This window comes from Aspergillus wentii, assembly GCF_001890725.1.
Source record: "Aspergillus wentii DTO 134E9 unplaced genomic scaffold ASPWEscaffold_3, whole genome shotgun sequence".
Classification (NCBI taxonomy): Eukaryota; Fungi; Ascomycota; class Eurotiomycetes; order Eurotiales; family Aspergillaceae; genus Aspergillus; species Aspergillus wentii.
In genome coordinates, this window is record NW_024467834.1 from 506774 (window position 1) to 523606 (window position 16833).

Sequence of the window (16833 nt, forward strand, 5' to 3'; positions counted from 1 at the left end):
ATTCTAGTAACGGTAAGGACCGTCTCGGATCGATCCCCGGGCCGAGCCGGTTCCCTTGCAGTTATTGGAACATTCCAAACGGTTTCGATGCTAAAGGGAAGCGCGTTGCTTGTATATGTACGACATTCACAAAACATGTACGACATGGCAGCCCAACCTAGTCTTCATGCCTATGTTGTACTTCTGGCAGCTGCACCTTTATCATCAATTGGACAATCAATAATAGGCCTCATCCCCACTCTTCATCGAGTACTAGTGGTTCAGTTTTCAATAATCTATTGAGTATTGACTAGATAGTAGGAGTATCCTATTGCTAGAGCTGAAAATATTGCCTCATAATATCCTTATAGCTGTCAATCTCGTCTGATTCAATTACATGTTGCCCAATGCCAATTCTTGACAGCTGTACACAGTAGCTACCTTACAATGTTCAGGTGTCTGTTAAGCCCTGAACCCTGAGGCATCGTAGCATTTCCTCATTCGGGAGTCACGCGTCTCCCTCCCCCATCTTCGCCTCTGATCAGCATTCATCATGCGTAGCTTGAATACCATTTATCATCCCATGAAGTCTTCCTCCTTTATCTCCAGCAAGTCATGAATTGGACAGGAGGCCGTCTTCAACGGCACTCGAATACTAAACCAGGGACTCTTGCCAGAGTCCAGAAGCAGAATTTCGCAAAGTCGAGGTCAAGGGCTTCAAAGGGTCCTGCTCATGCTTCACCGTTTAAGGATTTTGCTCAATTCAAGGACTTGAATAACGCGTCCGCCAGGAGACCGCAGGATAGCCGCGCTTTAGAAGGCGATACATATAATGAGCCATCGTCTAGGGTAGGATCTATCTTGCCAGATGATCGAACGATCCTCTTTTGTCTGCTCTTTGGCTAACACAGTTCGAAGACTAGGGATGTTCCAAACAACCAGCCCTCAACTGATAAGCCTCCTCCCTCATCCAGCATTGGCCCATCTCAGCACTCAACCCGTCTAGATTGTATAAAACAGCAGCTTCTGGAAACGTCGGACTGGGCTGGTCTTGCAGCTACCCGTCCGTTGAAAATGGCCTTTACCTCAGCAACAGAACTCGAAGGATTCGGCAAGCGGCGCAAATTAACAGAAGCGGACCGCAGAAGACTGGCATCTTCTTCTAGTCGCAGCGTTCTTCCTCCCGAGATTGGCCTGTTTCGTGGGAAACATCGAGATTATGCCTCTTCGGGGATAGAAACAGTCGAGGATATTGATATAAGGATAAATGGTCTGCGGCCTGGGGCAAGATCTGTGAATGGGAGTCAGAGTCTCTCTCGAGATAATGGATCATCGCAGCCGATGCTTTTTGACTCTGAGGAATCTATTCGCTTAAACGAGAGTTCTGCGAAGGAATCGTGCGGTGGTAACTACAAGTCAGGGACAAAGCTAGCTTCCAGTCAGCTGCTCCTTACTTCTGATAGAGGATCATCTCCACTGGATTGCCCAAAACCAATCTCCCAGGCTTCACCGTCCAGAATTGAATCCTTGATCTCTCGATATATCTCTCAGGGTCATAATGCAGATGGGGATCAATATTCCAAGGAACACATCGAGGTACCATCAAGTCTCAGCAGAAGCAGCTCCATATACTATCCACCGGAAGCAGTCAGAAAACGCTTCACGATTGACGATCAAGCTCTAGAAGAATTACAGAAACAGAATAACCCCACTTTCAATACTTTCGAAACACAAACAACGAACTACAACCAACCCTCGCAACAACAGCCTGAAAACCTCTTCAGCAGTCAGATGGGACAACAATTTCCATTCGACCAAAATACTACCAGTCAAGAAATTGGCCAAGTCGCAGACACACAATCGTGCTCAAGTAACCAGTGTTCTGGCTGGCTTCCAGAGCCAAGATACAACATACAGCGGCTCATGAGTTCGCATGATATAAATTTGGGCACCCAGCCTGCGCCCAATCCCCACAATGGCACCCCTTTTCATGCTGGTCCGTGGACTAGTACCATGAAAAGACAGCATGCTTCTCCCATCACAGTATTCGGACAGTCGGTTACCCTCGACGATAATGGAGCCATTGACGAGACTCAAGGTTTGATGGGGACTACATGTAACCCCGACATGAGCAGATCAACACCTAGTCCTCAGTTCACTCAATTATTCAACCAGAACTATCTACAACCGCAAAACTATACACAAACCAACCCAAATCAATCCAGTAGTGACGGAACGAGAACAAACGTCAATACTATCTATTCCGAAATCTTCGCCACAAACCCGAATATAACCAGATATTGCGAACAAATCCAAACACCATCAATCCTACCCCAATTCCTCCAACAATATAGCAAGGATAATATAGATAATTCCAATAGCGATATGCACCCACCGGCTATATATGGCCAGAGATTACCGTCTGTTTCCAGTTCTGTTTTTCAAGCGTTAATGGGCGGGAACCAAAGATCTACGGCCAGCTCATCTCCCGATCCGCTTTTGATAAACCCCAGGGGCCATTCTGATATTGCGAGTTATGATTGATAGTGTGTTCGTAATAGTGTTCACGTAGGAGCGTCTCTGTAATTTGAAATTTAAATATTATCACTATTTAAAAGGTGTCATTTATTAATCTGCGCCATGTAGTACACAATTCGGCCAATATATATCAAACCACATCCTCTTTTAAAAAACAATCAACCCCCATCAATCCCAATATCCCGCTCTTTTCTCAACGTAAACTCCTCACCACCTCCTCCACCCCCATCCCTACTCTGCTCCTGCACCGCCAAATACCTTACCAAGCTCTCACACAACCGCTCAAGAACCCACTCCGGCTCCGTCTGCGACGCAACCATCGGACTAGTCTCTCCAATCCAGTCCCAGTTTAGAATCCCATACTCGTCTTCGTCAACTACGAGTCCGTCTTGCCGGGCGGGATCCGTGAATCGGATCATGCGCGTGAACTCAACCCATTCTTCGTAGGTGTAGTATTTGGGTTTGTCGTCGAGGGCGTCTTTGGTTACGCGCTGAATTGCAAAGACGAGGTGTTGGGCTATTTGGGTGGCTGGGGGTGTGGGGGTTCGGGCGAGGTCTGAAAGGGATTGTCGTGGGTGGGTGGCTTGCTCTTCGTCGGGTCCGATGGGGAAGCCGTGGGCTATGCGTTGCTTTTCTTCTCTGTGTTTGAGGAATGCGAATATGCGTGGGAATCTTGATAGAATAGATGTGTGCTTTTCTGATTGTGGAAGAACGGTCCATTCCCCGACTCGATTAGTAGCATGCTTGAAGCCGGCGATGATGGTGTCGCCCATTTCAGAGATGAGTACTGTCATAGTTGGCACGGCGCAGAGGGACCACACGAAGAAAAATGGACGTCCGGCATTGGTCTTGGGAGCGATGTCTCCATATCCAATGGTTAAAAGCGAACAGAATCCAAAATATAGTGCTTCAAAGTATGTGATGTTCTCCAGTTTCCAGAAGACGATCGCACCACACGACCAAAAGATTCCAAAGATAATGATAATAAAAACTAGATTCGTCCATCGACGGAAACGTATCGTCTCGCGTTGAATCGCACGCATGGCGTCGAATCTGTCCTTTTCTTCTCTCATAACCAAGAGTTTTGGTCGACTGAGTGCACCTATAGCGCTTCTGATTGGCCGCTTTCGACGTCGCGACTTGGATGAGATTTGTGATGTTTGTTGTGTAGATTCTATGGGTTCCTCCATTGCACGGGATGGGAGGCCCAATCGTTTCAATTCCGCCTCTTTCGACCTAGGCTCATATGTAGTCGATCGTTCAAAGGTTGACTGTCGTTTTCGCTCGATGTGCTTTCGCACAACATTCTCATAACGGAGCTGCTTGCCGAATCGATGAATACTTCCAACAGCAAGACCGAGTATGATAATTCCTATCACAGCATACGGTAACACGAGACCTCTCGCTACCGAGTCCTGTGGCGTAATATCACCGAATCCTAATGTGAGGATGGTAAGATCACAGAAATACAACGCATCTGAAAATGGAATGCCAATGGCTTGTTGGAAAATAGCAGCTCCAACCAGTAGCCACACCATAAATGCCATAGTTTGCAGAATTAGAGTCCGTTGATCGTCTGTAAGGGCGAAATGCTGAGGATAATGGCCTAGAAAATAGCCTAGCATATTAATCATGAGAATAATGCAAAGAATGAAGTAGAGAACTGCAGCTATCACTGCACTCCAGTAGGCTTCGGAGTATATTTGCCCTGGCGAAGGACTCTGATATATATGCATGGCAGCCGTTATTCCGATCAACTGTGAGATTGTCAGCCACATAGTACAAATATAATCAATATCCAAGCTCACTATAACTGTTGCCAAAAGCCAAAGAATGATGGAGGCAGGCAATGCTATGATATAGCGAACTGCCCGGGTGAAATTGCATAGAAGGAAAAGGTTGCCAAAAACTCCACACGCAAGCGAAGTAGCATTCAAGGCAGTGCACCTGCTGTTTATTAGCGACAAGTTCTATTCAAGAATCACCATTTTCTCACCATCGAGGGTCACGGAAGCCCTCTTGTACCGGGAGGCCAAACTGATCCGACTTGTCATAATAGATGTCATTCCTCCAGGGCGTGATCAGAGCAGCGATAGACATGACATTAGCAAGAGGGCCAATTGAAGCAGCTATCAGAGGAATCGCCGTTGAAGCAAACCACCAGTTTTGATCCTCTTCATCATCGGGTGGTCTCATATGAAACTGGCTTCGAAACCAGCGCCATGCCGATTGATGGCTGGCATTTTTTACCCCGTGGGCTGAATTTCTATCCATTTTGGTGTCGCATTGAGATATTATATCACATTTTATCTCAGAACTCAGAATTTCTTATAGTAAGAATAGTGATTGGGGGGGATAGACCCGAGCAAATGCTCAACTTTCAGCGCCTGCAAAAGTTTCAAACCATTTGATCGGAGATAGTTTGTCGAGATAGCAATCGTGATCTTCGCAAGCCACCTGAGTGAGCAAAGAGCTCCATATTCAGGGATATAAAAAGCCCCAGATGCAGAGATAAATGGAGACGATTTCAATTAGTATATACGGCTCAGCGTGATGTTCTTGCCGCCACTGACGCGATGAACTGAGAGTGGTTGCCATCTCCAAGAGTCGAGCCTGCCATGTGATCACCGCCCCAGCCCTCCAAGGCTGCCCTATTTCTATTCCCCATCCCAGTTGCCAACTCATCTCATCGATGCCATCAGACATTACATATTGTTATCATCGGAGCCCCTCCTTTTACTCTCTTATCTCCACACTGACTTCGTGTCGGTGCTGATATCGCCATGCGTTCCTCAACAGCTCTCCCTCTACTCCTCCCCCTCGCCGTCTTCTCCGCAGCCCATCCGTCTCTCCGCAACACCAACAACAATGACAACCCATCCACCCCTCCCCCGTTGGTAATATGGCATGGCCTGGGCGATGAATCCGACAGCGATGGAATGCAATACGTGACCGACCTAGTCCAAAAGGTCAACCCGGGCACCTACGTCCACCGAATCCGTCTAGGCGACACCGCAGCCGACGATCGCAAGGAGTCCTTCATGGGCAACGTCACAGAACAAGTCGCGACAGTCTGCGAGCAACTCGCCTCAGACCCCAACATCAGCAATGCACCCTCCATCAACGCAATGGGTTTCTCCCAGGGCGGCCAATTCCTTCGAGCCTACGTCCAACGCTGCAACTCGCCCCCTGTCCGGAACCTAGTCACTTTCGGCAGTCAGCACAATGGCATCTCGCAATTCCAGACGTGCGGGCCGGGAGACTGGCTCTGTAAAGCGGCCAATGCGCTCTTATACTCCGGTCGCTGGACAAAAGTCGTCCAGTCGCAGCTCGTCCCCGCGCAGTACTTCCGCGACGCAGCCGATCTAGACGATTACCTCGCTTACAGCAACTTCCTGGCCGATATCAACAATGAACGGGAGGAGAAGAACCCTACATATCGCGATAACCTTGCTTCCCTGAATCGCTTTGTCATGTTCATGTTCGACGATGATCACATCGCTCACCCGAAGGAGAGTTCGTGGTTTGCCGACTACAACTCCTCCAGTGAAGAGCTGACACCGCTGCGTGAGAGAGATCTGTATAAAGAGGATTGGTTGGGGTTGAAGATTTTGGATGAGCAGGATAAGTTGCACTTTAAAACTACCCCTGGTGCTCATATGCATTTGACGGAGGAGGTTCTGAACGAAACATTCAAAGAATACTTCGGACCCGTCGAGGACACCGAGGCCGATGCTACAAATCATGTCCTCATTAAACAGGGTGGCCACTGAAGGAAGCTGAAATTCTTTTCTTTAGTGATTTATTTTCACCCAGACTATTTTAATCTCATCCGGGCTTCCTTACTGCTGTAAATTAAGACAAAGACAAGGACCATGTTATAGCATCTTTACTCAATTCGTAGAACTGGTAACTAAAGTAACACTGTAAAGTTCATGTAATTATCAACTTGCCTAAATACAAGATAAGCCATATAAATCTTCACCCTCCTGCGTTGGAGTACTGTACAACGAACATAAATTGACAGTATTCTAAGTTATCCAGACCATTAGAAACCGCATAGCCCGAACATCTGTCCTGAAAAGCAAAGGCAAAAAAAAAAAAAAAAAAAAAAAAAAAAAACAGAGGGCAGCTACATAACACAAAAGATGAAAGGGAAAAAAACATGGAAACTGTCTATCAGAAAGTACGGCGCAGATATATAAAAGCAAGAAAAAGAAAGAGAGATGGAAAGGATGCAAAGTAAAAGAAGATAGAACCGAGCAGGAAGACAGAAAGAAACATGAGAACAAAAGAAAACATAGGGCAGGACAGAAGAAGATCAACAACATTTGACCCTGATAAAAAAAGCTGTATATGAAGAAAGGTAATAATTTTTCATCACAAAGACAAAGATGATATAGACAAGGCTTGAAGAATGATGTTAAAATGAAACATAGACTGCTGCGAGCCAAAAGAAGAGAGAGAAAAAGAAGGAAACCAAAAGAAAAATAAAAGGAGCGAATGAGCGAATGTTATGGGCTTTGGTACGATGAAACTGTACAAAGCTAGGTACTAGTATGGTGGACGTCCAATACCTCCAGTGGCGCGTCGTCTGCCAGCTCTACCCACTGAGTGGGGTTTGCCATTTACTGGCTCGGCATGCGACGGCGACAAGAACCCATTCAAGAGATTTTCAAGGTCACGCCGCTGGCTATCATCTGAGGAATCTTGCACAGCTGCCATTGCAAGACCGTTGCTGGAACGACTCTTATTCCTGCTAAGAGTCTTGCCTGGACGTGAGGAGGGCGATGTTCCATTCACAGGATATTGTTTTCGAGGGTTAGGGGAGGTCGAAGGTCGATCCAGATAGGAGGATGACAATGAGCGTTGGGAATCGTTAGGAAAGCCACCCGGCACGGACAGAGATGGTGGGATTGGCGGCACCGGGGGGATATCGTCCAAGCCCAGTCTGAAGGATGACTGATCGAATTGGAATCCATCACCAGAGAGTGCCAACGTTGAAGCCTTAGGGGTTTCCGTTCCATCTCCCGTCGATGGCGGTCTGCTCGAGCCTCCATCGCCGTCCATCTCGGACACTGCATACCCACTGACCATACTTTCGCTACTCGATGAAGCAATGCTACCATTCGAAGCGTGGAGTCGTCCTCGAAGGGGACTCAACTTGCGTGAACCATTGGCCTCCTTGTTGACCGAAAGAACTCGCCTCAGCTCATTAACACGAACCGGAGAGCCCCTGTTAGAGCTCTCGGGCGGCGTGTTCGAGGACTCGGGAACACTCATCCGTCGGAGGTGTTGCAGGCCAGCTGCGATTCCTCCAGCACCGTGGGGTGCGGACGTCGGTGAGGTTGCGGAAGACTGAGAGCTGTCTCCGGCTCCATTAAGCCCATTGGTTTGGATTTGGTTGCGCATGGCCAAGGTTCCTGCTTTGGAGCCGCTCATAGACCATGACTTGGCAGTCTCTTTCTCAACAGTCGCCAGACATGCTTCTCTCGACCAAGTTGACATCATCTGTTCCTTGACGAAAAGTGGAAGGGTTTCCTTCTCTTGGATATCCGATAGGCTAGGCAGCCCGAAGCCTTGTCCAGGGGATCCCGGAGGGCTGTGAACTGGTGACACCATCGATGAGTTGTACGATTCTTCGATATGGTGGATGAGGTCGTCAACACCAGCATGGAACGGTATCAACGCTTCTTCACTTGCTGAGACGCCGTTGTTAATCTGGTTGTCACTTCTAGTGACAATGTTGTCGAGAGAGATGGATGGCACACGGATTCTCTGCACCCAAAGGCCAAGTTGCTGCCGCTTTTGGACTTCTTTGTTAATCCCGCTACCCACTCTGAAAACCTCCAAGTCAAACTTCTCGGATAAAGCCCAGAGGTAGCCGTATACTAAGCTTCCGATGTTCACCTTGGTAGTAAGTGTACGCAAGCTCTCAGCGGTGGCCATATCATCCTGCAGCTTGAGAATCATAGGAAGTCCGAATCTTATGGCGTTCACACCTAGTTTGTTAACGAGGCTTGTCAAAACAAGGTGAAGAATGGCGATCTCAGACTCCTCGGTAGGGCACTGGAGCGCTGCATCATAAACGGTCAAATGGAGCAGACGGAGGAAGTTGGACTCCGCCACTAGCGTCGCTCTTTCTCTCTGGTTCGCAGACGTCGAAGCGTTTCGTTTTCCTGGCTTCTCGACATTTTCTGCAAAATCCCGCTTGGAAGATGAGCTAGTCGGCTTTGTCGGCACATCTTTGACTTGGAGATCGCTTTCGTTTGTTTCAAGGTTTAGCCATGTCAGGAATGCATCGATATAGGCATGGCGAACATCATGCTCCGGTTCACGCAAAAACCATTGCGTGCCTTCCCATACGTGGATTCCCACATGGTTTCTGGACTCCACACCGGCCGCAGCGGCAGGCGATCTCAAAGTTGCTACAGTGAGAATGTTCTTGATTGCCCTGAGAGCGGTGATCTTGGCTGTGGCGAAATTAAAGGCTTCGGGGTTCTCCAAAGCTGCAGAGATGGCATTCGCTCCTACTGCATCGGGTTGAGTTGATGCTGTAACTATAGCGCTTTCTTGGGTTCGTGATGGCTTGAAGCGAGTCAAGATTGTTCTGATCATGTCGAAGACTTGGTCACCATAGTAGATATGAGTAGCGAGACTTCCAATAGATTGCTCGACAAGACTGAGCAATTCTCTTTTCTGGGTGGAAATAGGCTCTTCGCCATTGTAATGCTTCTCATTGTCCAATGGCTTCTCGGAATCCGATGGTACTAGCACAAACGAGAGATATTGCACCAAGCCAAGCAAGATGTCCATAACGCTGAGTCCAATCATGTTTGCTGGTGATTTGAGAAGCCAATTGATCATAAAAAGAATGGTAAATGCTTGGTCCTGAGATTTTTCGATGGGAGGGGTATCCAGCAAAAGCTCCATGGCGGTGATCAACATGATGAAGCGGACCTGGACCGGACACCATTTAGCGATAAGTTCCATGAGAGACGAAGCCCAGTTTCCGTCTACGTTCATCTTTGAGGCCTCGCCTGCTCGAAGAGGACCCTTGTCTAGTATGAATCGTAGCACAACCTTTGTCGTGGTGCGAATCTGGCCACGGTTACTACCGGACACAACGATTCGCTCCAAGCAACGCAAAGCCAGCAACCTCACATCTATTTCGGCCTTTCTGTCTGCGTCTGCAGCGGATTGCGAGGCCAAAGCTGGGTCTCCACCCGCTGTGTCGACCGTCTGCACGGTAGCGTTGCTGACCCTGCGCCGTCGAGAGAGGTCCGGCTCATCTTTTTCTTCCTCGAGTTTCAATTGGAGGGAGACAATGGCATCGTCTTCGCCAGTATACAGATTCTCAAGAATAACCGGCAAAAGGGTCTTGAGCGAATTTCCATCGCCAGCGGCTAGGCCCTCTTCGGAACTAACCACACCTTTGATCGCTCGAAGTCCCGCATTCCTCCAACGGATCGCCATCTGAGGGGTTAGAGCAGGGGTCGTCTGCGGCGGGGCGACGGTGCTGGCGAAGCTCGCGTAGGTCCGTACGACTTCCCAGTATTGATTTGAAAACTCCTGCTCGGCTGCCAGAGCCGCCATATCCTGATGTTGGCAAAATGTTTCAAAGGTCGGAATCGAATCCTCCACCATAGAAATGTCATGGGAACGTAAAACAGTCTCGATTATGGTTAGGACGGATCGCGCGTAGATTGGCAGGTCGCGAGGGACTTTCTCGATGAGTGCCGTAAGGATCTCAAGTGTAACCTGGACATTTCTGGAAGTTGAGGAATGAAAAGTTAGCCACCAGGAACATCGCAGAATACATTCACTAAGCACTTGACTCCTTATACTCACCCTAGTCTTCTTCTCCAAACGTCCCGGGCGGCCCTCTTCTCCAAAAAGGCGCCGACTTTGGTCAGCTTGCTGCGACGTGTGCTCACATAGTAGAGCAGATAGGAGAGTTCGCTAGGGTTCGGTTTAACCTCCTGCACTCCTTTCTGGTATCGGGGATAGCATTTCAGGGTCAAGACCTGATGTTTTGGCCGACACGACTGTCGTACGCCCTCCATTGGAAAGAGTTGTGGTGGTTGAACCACAGCACGTACCCGGGGTGAGGCGTCCGAAAATAGATGTCTATTAGGCGGTCCCTAAACCGGCCAGGGAGGTTTTTTTCTCCGAAGGGATTTCAACAAAACCAGGCAGAAATACTGCCTAGATAAACCATGGAGAGCGATGCTAAGATCCGACCACTTGTTCCGTTCTCAGGGTGGATAATCCGACCAGCGTGGATGTTGTTGGCGATGGAGGAGAAAGCGCACTTGGGACGGAGTATCTAATTCCAAGTCAATCACCAGGGGCGGGGTTAATCCATCAGATAGTGTCCTATCCGGAAGTGCAGGGAGTGTCTGCACGGGAGATGAGGATTAATATTATTGTTTTGCTGGAAGAAGAGGATGACGCAGAGCGAAGAGAAGGGGGGAGGGTCAATCTTCTTGGTAATTTGGGCTTATGTGAGGTACAGAGTGGAGGCTGGGCGGTTCCAGGCCGGAGTTAGGAAGGGGAAGAAAAACAGGCCCCGTTAGACAGGCAGATCGACAGCCACAGGGGGTGTCAACAACTAAACGAGATTGACTCTGGGTGCTTAGAGGAGTGGGAATAATGGGGTTGTGTTCTTTTTTTTATTCTTCTGGTTCTTATTTTCGTGATGCACGAGAAGTAAAGATAGGGAACAATGCTCAATTGACGAAAACAAGTGTCGTATTTACCAAGCCTACGGGCCCGAATCGCAGGAGTATGACGCAGTCTGACCATCGACCGACCAGTTATATACAGTTCACCATCAAATGCAGCCCGGGGATCCAGCAAGGAAAGAGAAAAAGTCTGATATAATAACTCCAATCACTTTTCAGTCTATATTCCAGCCAGCATCATCATGCAGAATGGGTGCCAAAACCATCCATTGAACAGTGCTATGACCATAGCACCACACTCGATCCCCGCAGTTCAGTCAAGATTGCACGAGAAACGGTGCCATATTCCCATTTGTGCGCTGGACCTTCTAACACTAGTCTTCTCGGCAGAGAACCTATTCTGCGCGCATCTCTTCCATCTCTCATTGTTTAGATGGCGGAATAACCGATGTTGTGGCAGATCAAGAGAAAACCTCGGTCACACATGATGCTTTTTGTAGGGCTGCAAACCAAACTCCATCTAGCACAATCTCAATTATCAGTGTCCCCCCAAGGAACTGCGAGAAAAGCCATGTGGAGCAAAAGGCAATTCCTTCGTGCAGATCCGAGAAATGCGTGCTAACTAGGCTTGTCTTTCCCCCCAACAGTATCGATGGCGTATGCACGGTATCATAAGCCTGTATAGTACGATAAACCTAACGAGGCTTAAAAGTCGCCGGCCTCAGATCTTCAGGTCTTTGATCCGTTTCTATCATCGGTGTTCGCCTTCTCCGCATTTTCATTCCCTTGCCCCTCGTCTGCCTCCTCGGTTTCTGCGGGTTGGCCTTGGTCATTGGCGATGCCCATCCCCGCTAAACCTTCAATCACCTGCGGTCGGATAATGTCACGGCGGAAAGTCTCTTCTTGGAGAAGGCGTAGCGCGCGTAATGTGGCACCAGGGTGTGTCAAAAACTGGGCGTATTCGGGTGTTTTCCAGTAGGTGTAGAGGTAGGCCAGGTACGCCGCAAAGGCCTGCGCGTCAGGGGCCGAGGTAGTATCCGCATCGTCATCATCGCCTGATTTGGAGATTCCAAGTAGACCTGGGTATGTGACCGCGAGATGTGACAGGTAGTAAGGGTTTGCGAGGGAGGAGACGAATTCGAGCTCGAGAGTAAAGCGAGGGTTCGTAAGCGTTGGAGGTGGAGGCTGCTGGGGCTGATCGGAGGCTGGAGGCTGGGGTTGCTCCATGGCTGATGGGAAGGATATAAGAAAGGAGGTATCAACTGAGCTTCAAGAGCTTTAAAAGCAACAGAGGCGAAGCTGTGGAAGGAGAAGGAATCTGTTGAGTTGGTGAACGGCAGAAAGTGAGGGCCACAGACCGCGCTGCGACAGACGCCAAGGTGGATCACTGATCACTGCATCTCATCTCCAACCCATCTATCTCCAACATGCCTTGACGGACGTTTTATAAATGCCAGTGCACTGATATATCTCAGATCCCCAATTGAATGTTCAATCGCCCCATATTTTCATTGCAGACTTGGGACCTCTGAGATGATCATTTATCGCCGATCTGTGGGGTATTACTTATCCAGCAACTGTATCCAAAAACCGCTTCATGACAATCCCAGTCCCTTTATTTTGCTTCTTGGTCTGTCGGTTCTTATCTAGGGTTGTTGATATTCTCTTTCCACTTCAAGAGATAATATATCCGCACTTTATCCGAGCCATGGGTTTGAACCTGGCTCAAAGGGCCTTGAATCAACATCGGATCTAGTCTAACAGGATAGCTCTATGCCTGTATATACCATTTCTCGATCTCATCATACTGTAATAATGGGTTTATCAAACCTTTGCAATTCTGAAGTTATCGTCCTGGTGTGAGAGCGATATCGAGGTTGCCCCTGGTAGCTTGTCTGGGATTATCAGGTCTTCAAAGAGTTTGGTGCTCTATATCCATTCTAGGACAGTCTATCAGGATGTATCACCAATCTGTCTAGTCTGCATAATGTGGCTTCAAGATGATAGCACAGCATAATGGTACAGCTTCATCGCCTCATCGCCAAGAGAGGAAGAAGCAGAACTCCTGGTTTGTTCCTTGGCGTCATCCGCCAACATCTTGGCCCGGACAGCATCAAGCTTCCCAAACCGTTCTTGGCCTCTGCACGTGTGGATGGAAACCATCTCGATTTGCCCGTTCAAGATGGACCCTCTCATCTTTGTCATCCACCCATGATGCCATGATATTGCCAAGGGCGCGGACTCTGGTTGTGCTCCGAAGTCTCCCATGACTACTTGGTTATTTCGACCGTCAGAGAGGGACAGTGGCTGTGGAATCCCAGTTCAGGAACGTGGTACTCTGGACAAGAGACATCCTAATTTGCTGTTCCTTGGCGATGCAGCTGGAAAGTGATAAAAGGATCAGAATCCGCAACCTTGTCGTTGGAAAATCTAGCTCTCTCGAACATTGTCTTTCGTTTATGATCCGGTCCGGATCAACATTCACATCACGATGAAGCTCTCTTGGATCTCTCGGGTTGCTATATTTTCGTCATGCGTTGTGGCCCAAACATTTCAGCGCTTGGGGGGCTGTCCCTCTCTGGGTTGCATTTTTCCTCCGGACCAGTATGCTTCTGTAGAATAGTTGCAGGGTATGTCCATGTGAGCTAACTGATTTATTTATAGAGCCGATTTCCTGGCAGGACAGTATTTCGATGTTCGCCTAGAGGTTCACTCTCCCATCAACGGCTCTGAAGCACGAGTTGGGTTGCCCGATCCTAACTTCAAGTTCACTGTCGCCAAAAAGGGCGATGCACCTGTTGCTGCGGCGGAGTTCTTTGATGTCGCAGAACCTGAACTTGAACGATGGGACTTTTCGTGGTATGAAGGTAAGGCCCCTGTGTCTGGGATGTTTGTGGGAGCACAGACTAAGTCGTCTAGATCTGTTCGCTGTCGATGCAGAAAAGCCATCAGTCGTGAATGTGACATCCAAGGCGTATAGGAGAATTGCTCTCTACGAATCGGGCGAGTATGAAGCCACGTTGACCTATTACGGCAACGAAACCACGATTGCAAACTGGGTTGTCCGGGACCTGCCCGAGAAGAGACGAGCGAAAAATGTCATCCTGTTCGTGGGGGATGGCATGACGACCAATATGATCACGGCTGCTCGGCTTATCGCTCATCGCAGTGTTAATGGAAAGTACATGACCAAGATGCAGATGGACAAGTTCCCTGTGCTGGGTCACCAGATGACTCACTCGATGGACTCGTTTATCACTGACTCGGCCAATTCTGCGACTGCTTTATACACGGGTCACAAGACTACTGTTAATGCTTTGAATGTCTACAAGGACTCGTCTGAAAGCCCGTTTGACGATCCCAAATTCGAGACCATTGCTGAGATCTTTCGTCGGAAGTACCCGGATGCTGGGCTCGGTATCGTCTCTACTGCATTTCTAGGTAAGACTATACTTTATTATTATTTGTTCAGTCGTTGACAATTTCTACAGCCGATGCTACCCCGGCTGCATTGGCAGCGCACACTAGTGATCGTGGTCAATATGCGCATGTGATAGATGCTTTATACCAAGGCCTGACCAATTATAGCTGGACTGGCCTGAATGGCCCTGATGTTATCTTTGGCGGTGGTGCAGAGAACTTTATCACAAGTCAAGACTCTCCGAAGGACTACTACAACCTCTTCGCAGACAATGGATACAGTGTCAGCTGGAACAATACTGCCCTGAGCTCTGCTCCTAATGACACCAAAGCCCTCGGTGTTTTCCAGGTCGATACATTGGCGACATGGCTCGACCGCAATGTTTACACCTCCAACCTCTTCAACCAGAGCAACTACCCTGATGGATCAGGCCGCGATGCAGACGACCTACCCGGGCTCAAGGAGATGACACTCAAGGCCATCGATGTGCTGAACGCCCGCCACGAGGATAATGGCTGGTTCCTCATGTCTGAAGCCGCTAGTATCGACAAGCAGATGCACACTCTCGACTATGACCGTGCGCTGGGCGAGCTTCTCGAGCTGGACGACACAGTACGTGCCACCATCCAAAAGCTCGAAGCCCTAGGCCAGCTAGAAGACACTCTAATCATTGTCACCGCCGACCACGGACACGGCTTTGACGTTACCGGATCAGTCGACACCAAGTACCTAAACGAACAGACCACAGATCGCGAGAAGCGAAACGCCGTCGGATACTACGAGAACTCCGGCCTCTCGCAGTACACCGTCGGCGGACCAGGCTCGTTACGGTACTCTGAAGGCGTGCATTTCCCATCCCGCTGGGATCCGCGGTACACGCTACACTCCGGGGTGGGTGCCTTCCCGGACCGCCGCGAGAACTACCAAGTGCACAAGGAAGGGGAGCGGAAGCCTGCGGTTCCAGGTGATGCAGGTGGCTATGTGGCGAACTATAAAGACGCCGTCACTGGGTTCCTTATCAACGGAACTCTGCCTGTGGATAGTAGCCAGGGTGTGCACTCGCTGACGGATGTGCCTGTGTTTGCGCAGGGGCCGTGCCAGGAGCTGTTTGGGGGCGTATACAACTCGATTGACATTTTCTTCAATATGGCTGAATGTCTTGGTCTTTCTGATTCCAAGGGACGAGACAGGGTGATGTGAAGGAAGTGTAAATAATAGTGAGCATTAAATCGGTTAATGATTGGCCCAGCCGATAATTAGGCAGGTGATTGGGATCCATGATGATGACATCCACATTCCAAACAACGGCGTTTATCAGCGGGTATAAATTCTTCAGATTGGAGTGGAATGGGCAATAAGATTTTGTCTACAATTCTACAGAGTACATAGTATTTATTTAAAATATTAACATACTGGGTACTCTGCTCTGTGCCTGGTCAATCAACATATTCAACAGCATTCACAGGAGATATTCACTGTTGATAGTCGATCATCCGCGACCCGAGATGTCAGCATTCCAGAGCAACGAAATGACATCAAAAAGGAATGTCCCAGCCGTAAATCTTGCTTATTGACTGTGACGTAGCTGAAGCGATGCAGTCGTTCATCCTTGTTTGTTTTGTATCTTTTTGTTTTGCATCGAATCGAAAGGGTTGGTTGTGTTGATGGTGAGATGTTGGATTGGGGCGGGCTTACCAGGGCGTACGTCAGAGTACATATTGTATACCTTAGAGTCGTTCTAGTGTGTATGCTAAAGAACTGCATGGACAAATCACCGAGGTTGAAGCCAATGCTAAGAGCTACAATTGAATACAATCAGAGACAAAACAGATATCTCCAGTTTGCTGTTTCTCCCCTGCCAAGTACCGATTTCGCAACTCCCCGACCGGCGTTGCGTGGATGGCCGTCGATCCGTGGAGTTTAATCTGCTTTTTTTGGTTCCTGGAGAGGGAAAAGAATCGACCGTGAAGAGCCAACATTCAACAGGGATGAGGGTTGTGCTACATACAATTCCAACAAAGTAGAGAGAAGACTCAATCTTGAGCTGCACGAACATCCTCGTCTCATCTCATCTCAGCGCATCTCGGTTCGCTCGACCAGACGATCTCATTATTCCATCATCTCCATATTATTATCACAGGCATCGTTTTTTCTCATTCCTCCTCGTCTTGCTCTCCTCCACTTCTGCCTCTCCACCCGTCCCTCTTT

The 16833-nt window shown here is 48.7% G+C and overlaps 6 protein-coding genes across 6 annotated transcripts; 3 read left to right on the plus strand and 3 right to left on the minus strand.

Annotated features, from left to right (window-relative positions):
• Positions 1–594: 594 nt before the first annotated feature.
• Positions 595–2523, plus strand: ASPWEDRAFT_181493 (uncharacterized protein; the record flags this gene model as incomplete). Its single annotated transcript, XM_040831879.1, has 2 exons — positions 595–828; positions 898–2523. The coding sequence occupies 2 exons, from the start codon at positions 595–597 to the stop codon at positions 2521–2523; spliced, it is 1860 nt and encodes a 619-aa protein (XP_040690169.1).
• A 60-nt stretch (positions 2524–2583) lies between these two features.
• On the minus strand, positions 2584–4756 carry ASPWEDRAFT_130172 (uncharacterized protein). The gene is made up of 3 exons (XM_040829264.1): positions 4514–4756; positions 4326–4464; positions 2584–4274 (listed from the first exon to the last, which is right to left on the minus strand). Exons 1-3 carry the CDS (start codon positions 4711–4713, stop codon positions 2676–2678), a joined length of 1938 nt encoding a protein of 645 aa, XP_040690170.1. The 5' UTR covers positions 4714–4756; the 3' UTR covers positions 2584–2675.
• Positions 4757–4866: 110 nt separating this feature from the next.
• On the plus strand, positions 4867–6626 carry ASPWEDRAFT_38077 (palmitoyl-protein thioesterase family protein). The gene has a single exon (XM_040834826.1). It carries the CDS (start codon positions 5301–5303, stop codon positions 6288–6290), a length of 990 nt encoding a protein of 329 aa, XP_040690171.1. The 5' UTR covers positions 4867–5300; the 3' UTR covers positions 6291–6626.
• A 251-nt stretch (positions 6627–6877) lies between these two features.
• ASPWEDRAFT_408944 (uncharacterized protein) lies at positions 6878–11014 on the minus strand. The gene is made up of 2 exons (XM_040835420.1): positions 10369–11014; positions 6878–10288 (listed from the first exon to the last, which is right to left on the minus strand). Exons 1-2 carry the CDS (start codon positions 10581–10583, stop codon positions 7072–7074), a joined length of 3432 nt encoding a protein of 1143 aa, XP_040690172.1. The 5' UTR covers positions 10584–11014; the 3' UTR covers positions 6878–7071.
• A 931-nt stretch (positions 11015–11945) lies between these two features.
• Positions 11946–12413, minus strand: ASPWEDRAFT_77844 (mediator of RNA polymerase II transcription subunit 31; the record flags this gene model as incomplete). Its single annotated transcript, XM_040839549.1, has 1 exon — positions 11946–12413. A coding segment is annotated over one exon (468 nt), but the record flags the coding sequence as incomplete, so codon positions are not given.
• Positions 12414–13347: 934 nt separating this feature from the next.
• ASPWEDRAFT_181498 (alkaline phosphatase) lies at positions 13348–16179 on the plus strand. The gene is made up of 4 exons (XM_040831880.1): positions 13348–13808; positions 13869–14071; positions 14124–14645; positions 14696–16179. Exons 1-4 carry the CDS (start codon positions 13696–13698, stop codon positions 15823–15825), a joined length of 1968 nt encoding a protein of 655 aa, XP_040690174.1. The 5' UTR covers positions 13348–13695; the 3' UTR covers positions 15826–16179.
• The last annotated feature ends 654 nt before the right edge of the window (positions 16180–16833 follow it).

What these genes read in the sequence shown, in the direction of transcription:
- ASPWEDRAFT_408944 (XM_040835420.1), bottom strand. Translation starts at nt 10,583, where the DNA reads ATGGAGGGCGTACGACAGTCGTGTCGGCCAAAACATCAGGTCTTGACC. An exon ending in GTTTGGAGAAGAAGACTAGG is followed by an intron (nt 10,289 to 10,368) that starts GTGAGTATAAGG and finishes CTCAACTTCCAG; the next exon opens with AAATGTCCAGGTTACACTTG.
- ASPWEDRAFT_38077 (XM_040834826.1), top strand. Translation starts at nt 5,301, where the DNA reads ATGCGTTCCTCAACAGCTCTCCCTCTACTCCTCCCCCTCGCCGTCTTC.
- ASPWEDRAFT_181498 (XM_040831880.1), top strand. Translation starts at nt 13,696, where the DNA reads ATGAAGCTCTCTTGGATCTCTCGGGTTGCTATATTTTCGTCATGCGTT. An exon ending in TGCATTTTTCCTCCGGACCA is followed by an intron (nt 13,809 to 13,868) that starts GTATGCTTCTGT and finishes ATTTATTTATAG; the next exon opens with AGCCGATTTCCTGGCAGGAC. An exon ending in CGTCTCTACTGCATTTCTAG is followed by an intron (nt 14,646 to 14,695) that starts GTAAGACTATAC and finishes CAATTTCTACAG; the next exon opens with CCGATGCTACCCCGGCTGCA.
- ASPWEDRAFT_130172 (XM_040829264.1), bottom strand. Translation starts at nt 4,713, where the DNA reads ATGAGACCACCCGATGATGAAGAGGATCAAAACTGGTGGTTTGCTTCA. An exon ending in GGCTTCCGTGACCCTCGATG is followed by an intron (nt 4,465 to 4,513) that starts GTGAGAAAATGG and finishes AATAAACAGCAG; the next exon opens with GTGCACTGCCTTGAATGCTA. An exon ending in GGCTTTTGGCAACAGTTATA is followed by an intron (nt 4,275 to 4,325) that starts GTGAGCTTGGAT and finishes ACAATCTCACAG; the next exon opens with TTGATCGGAATAACGGCTGC.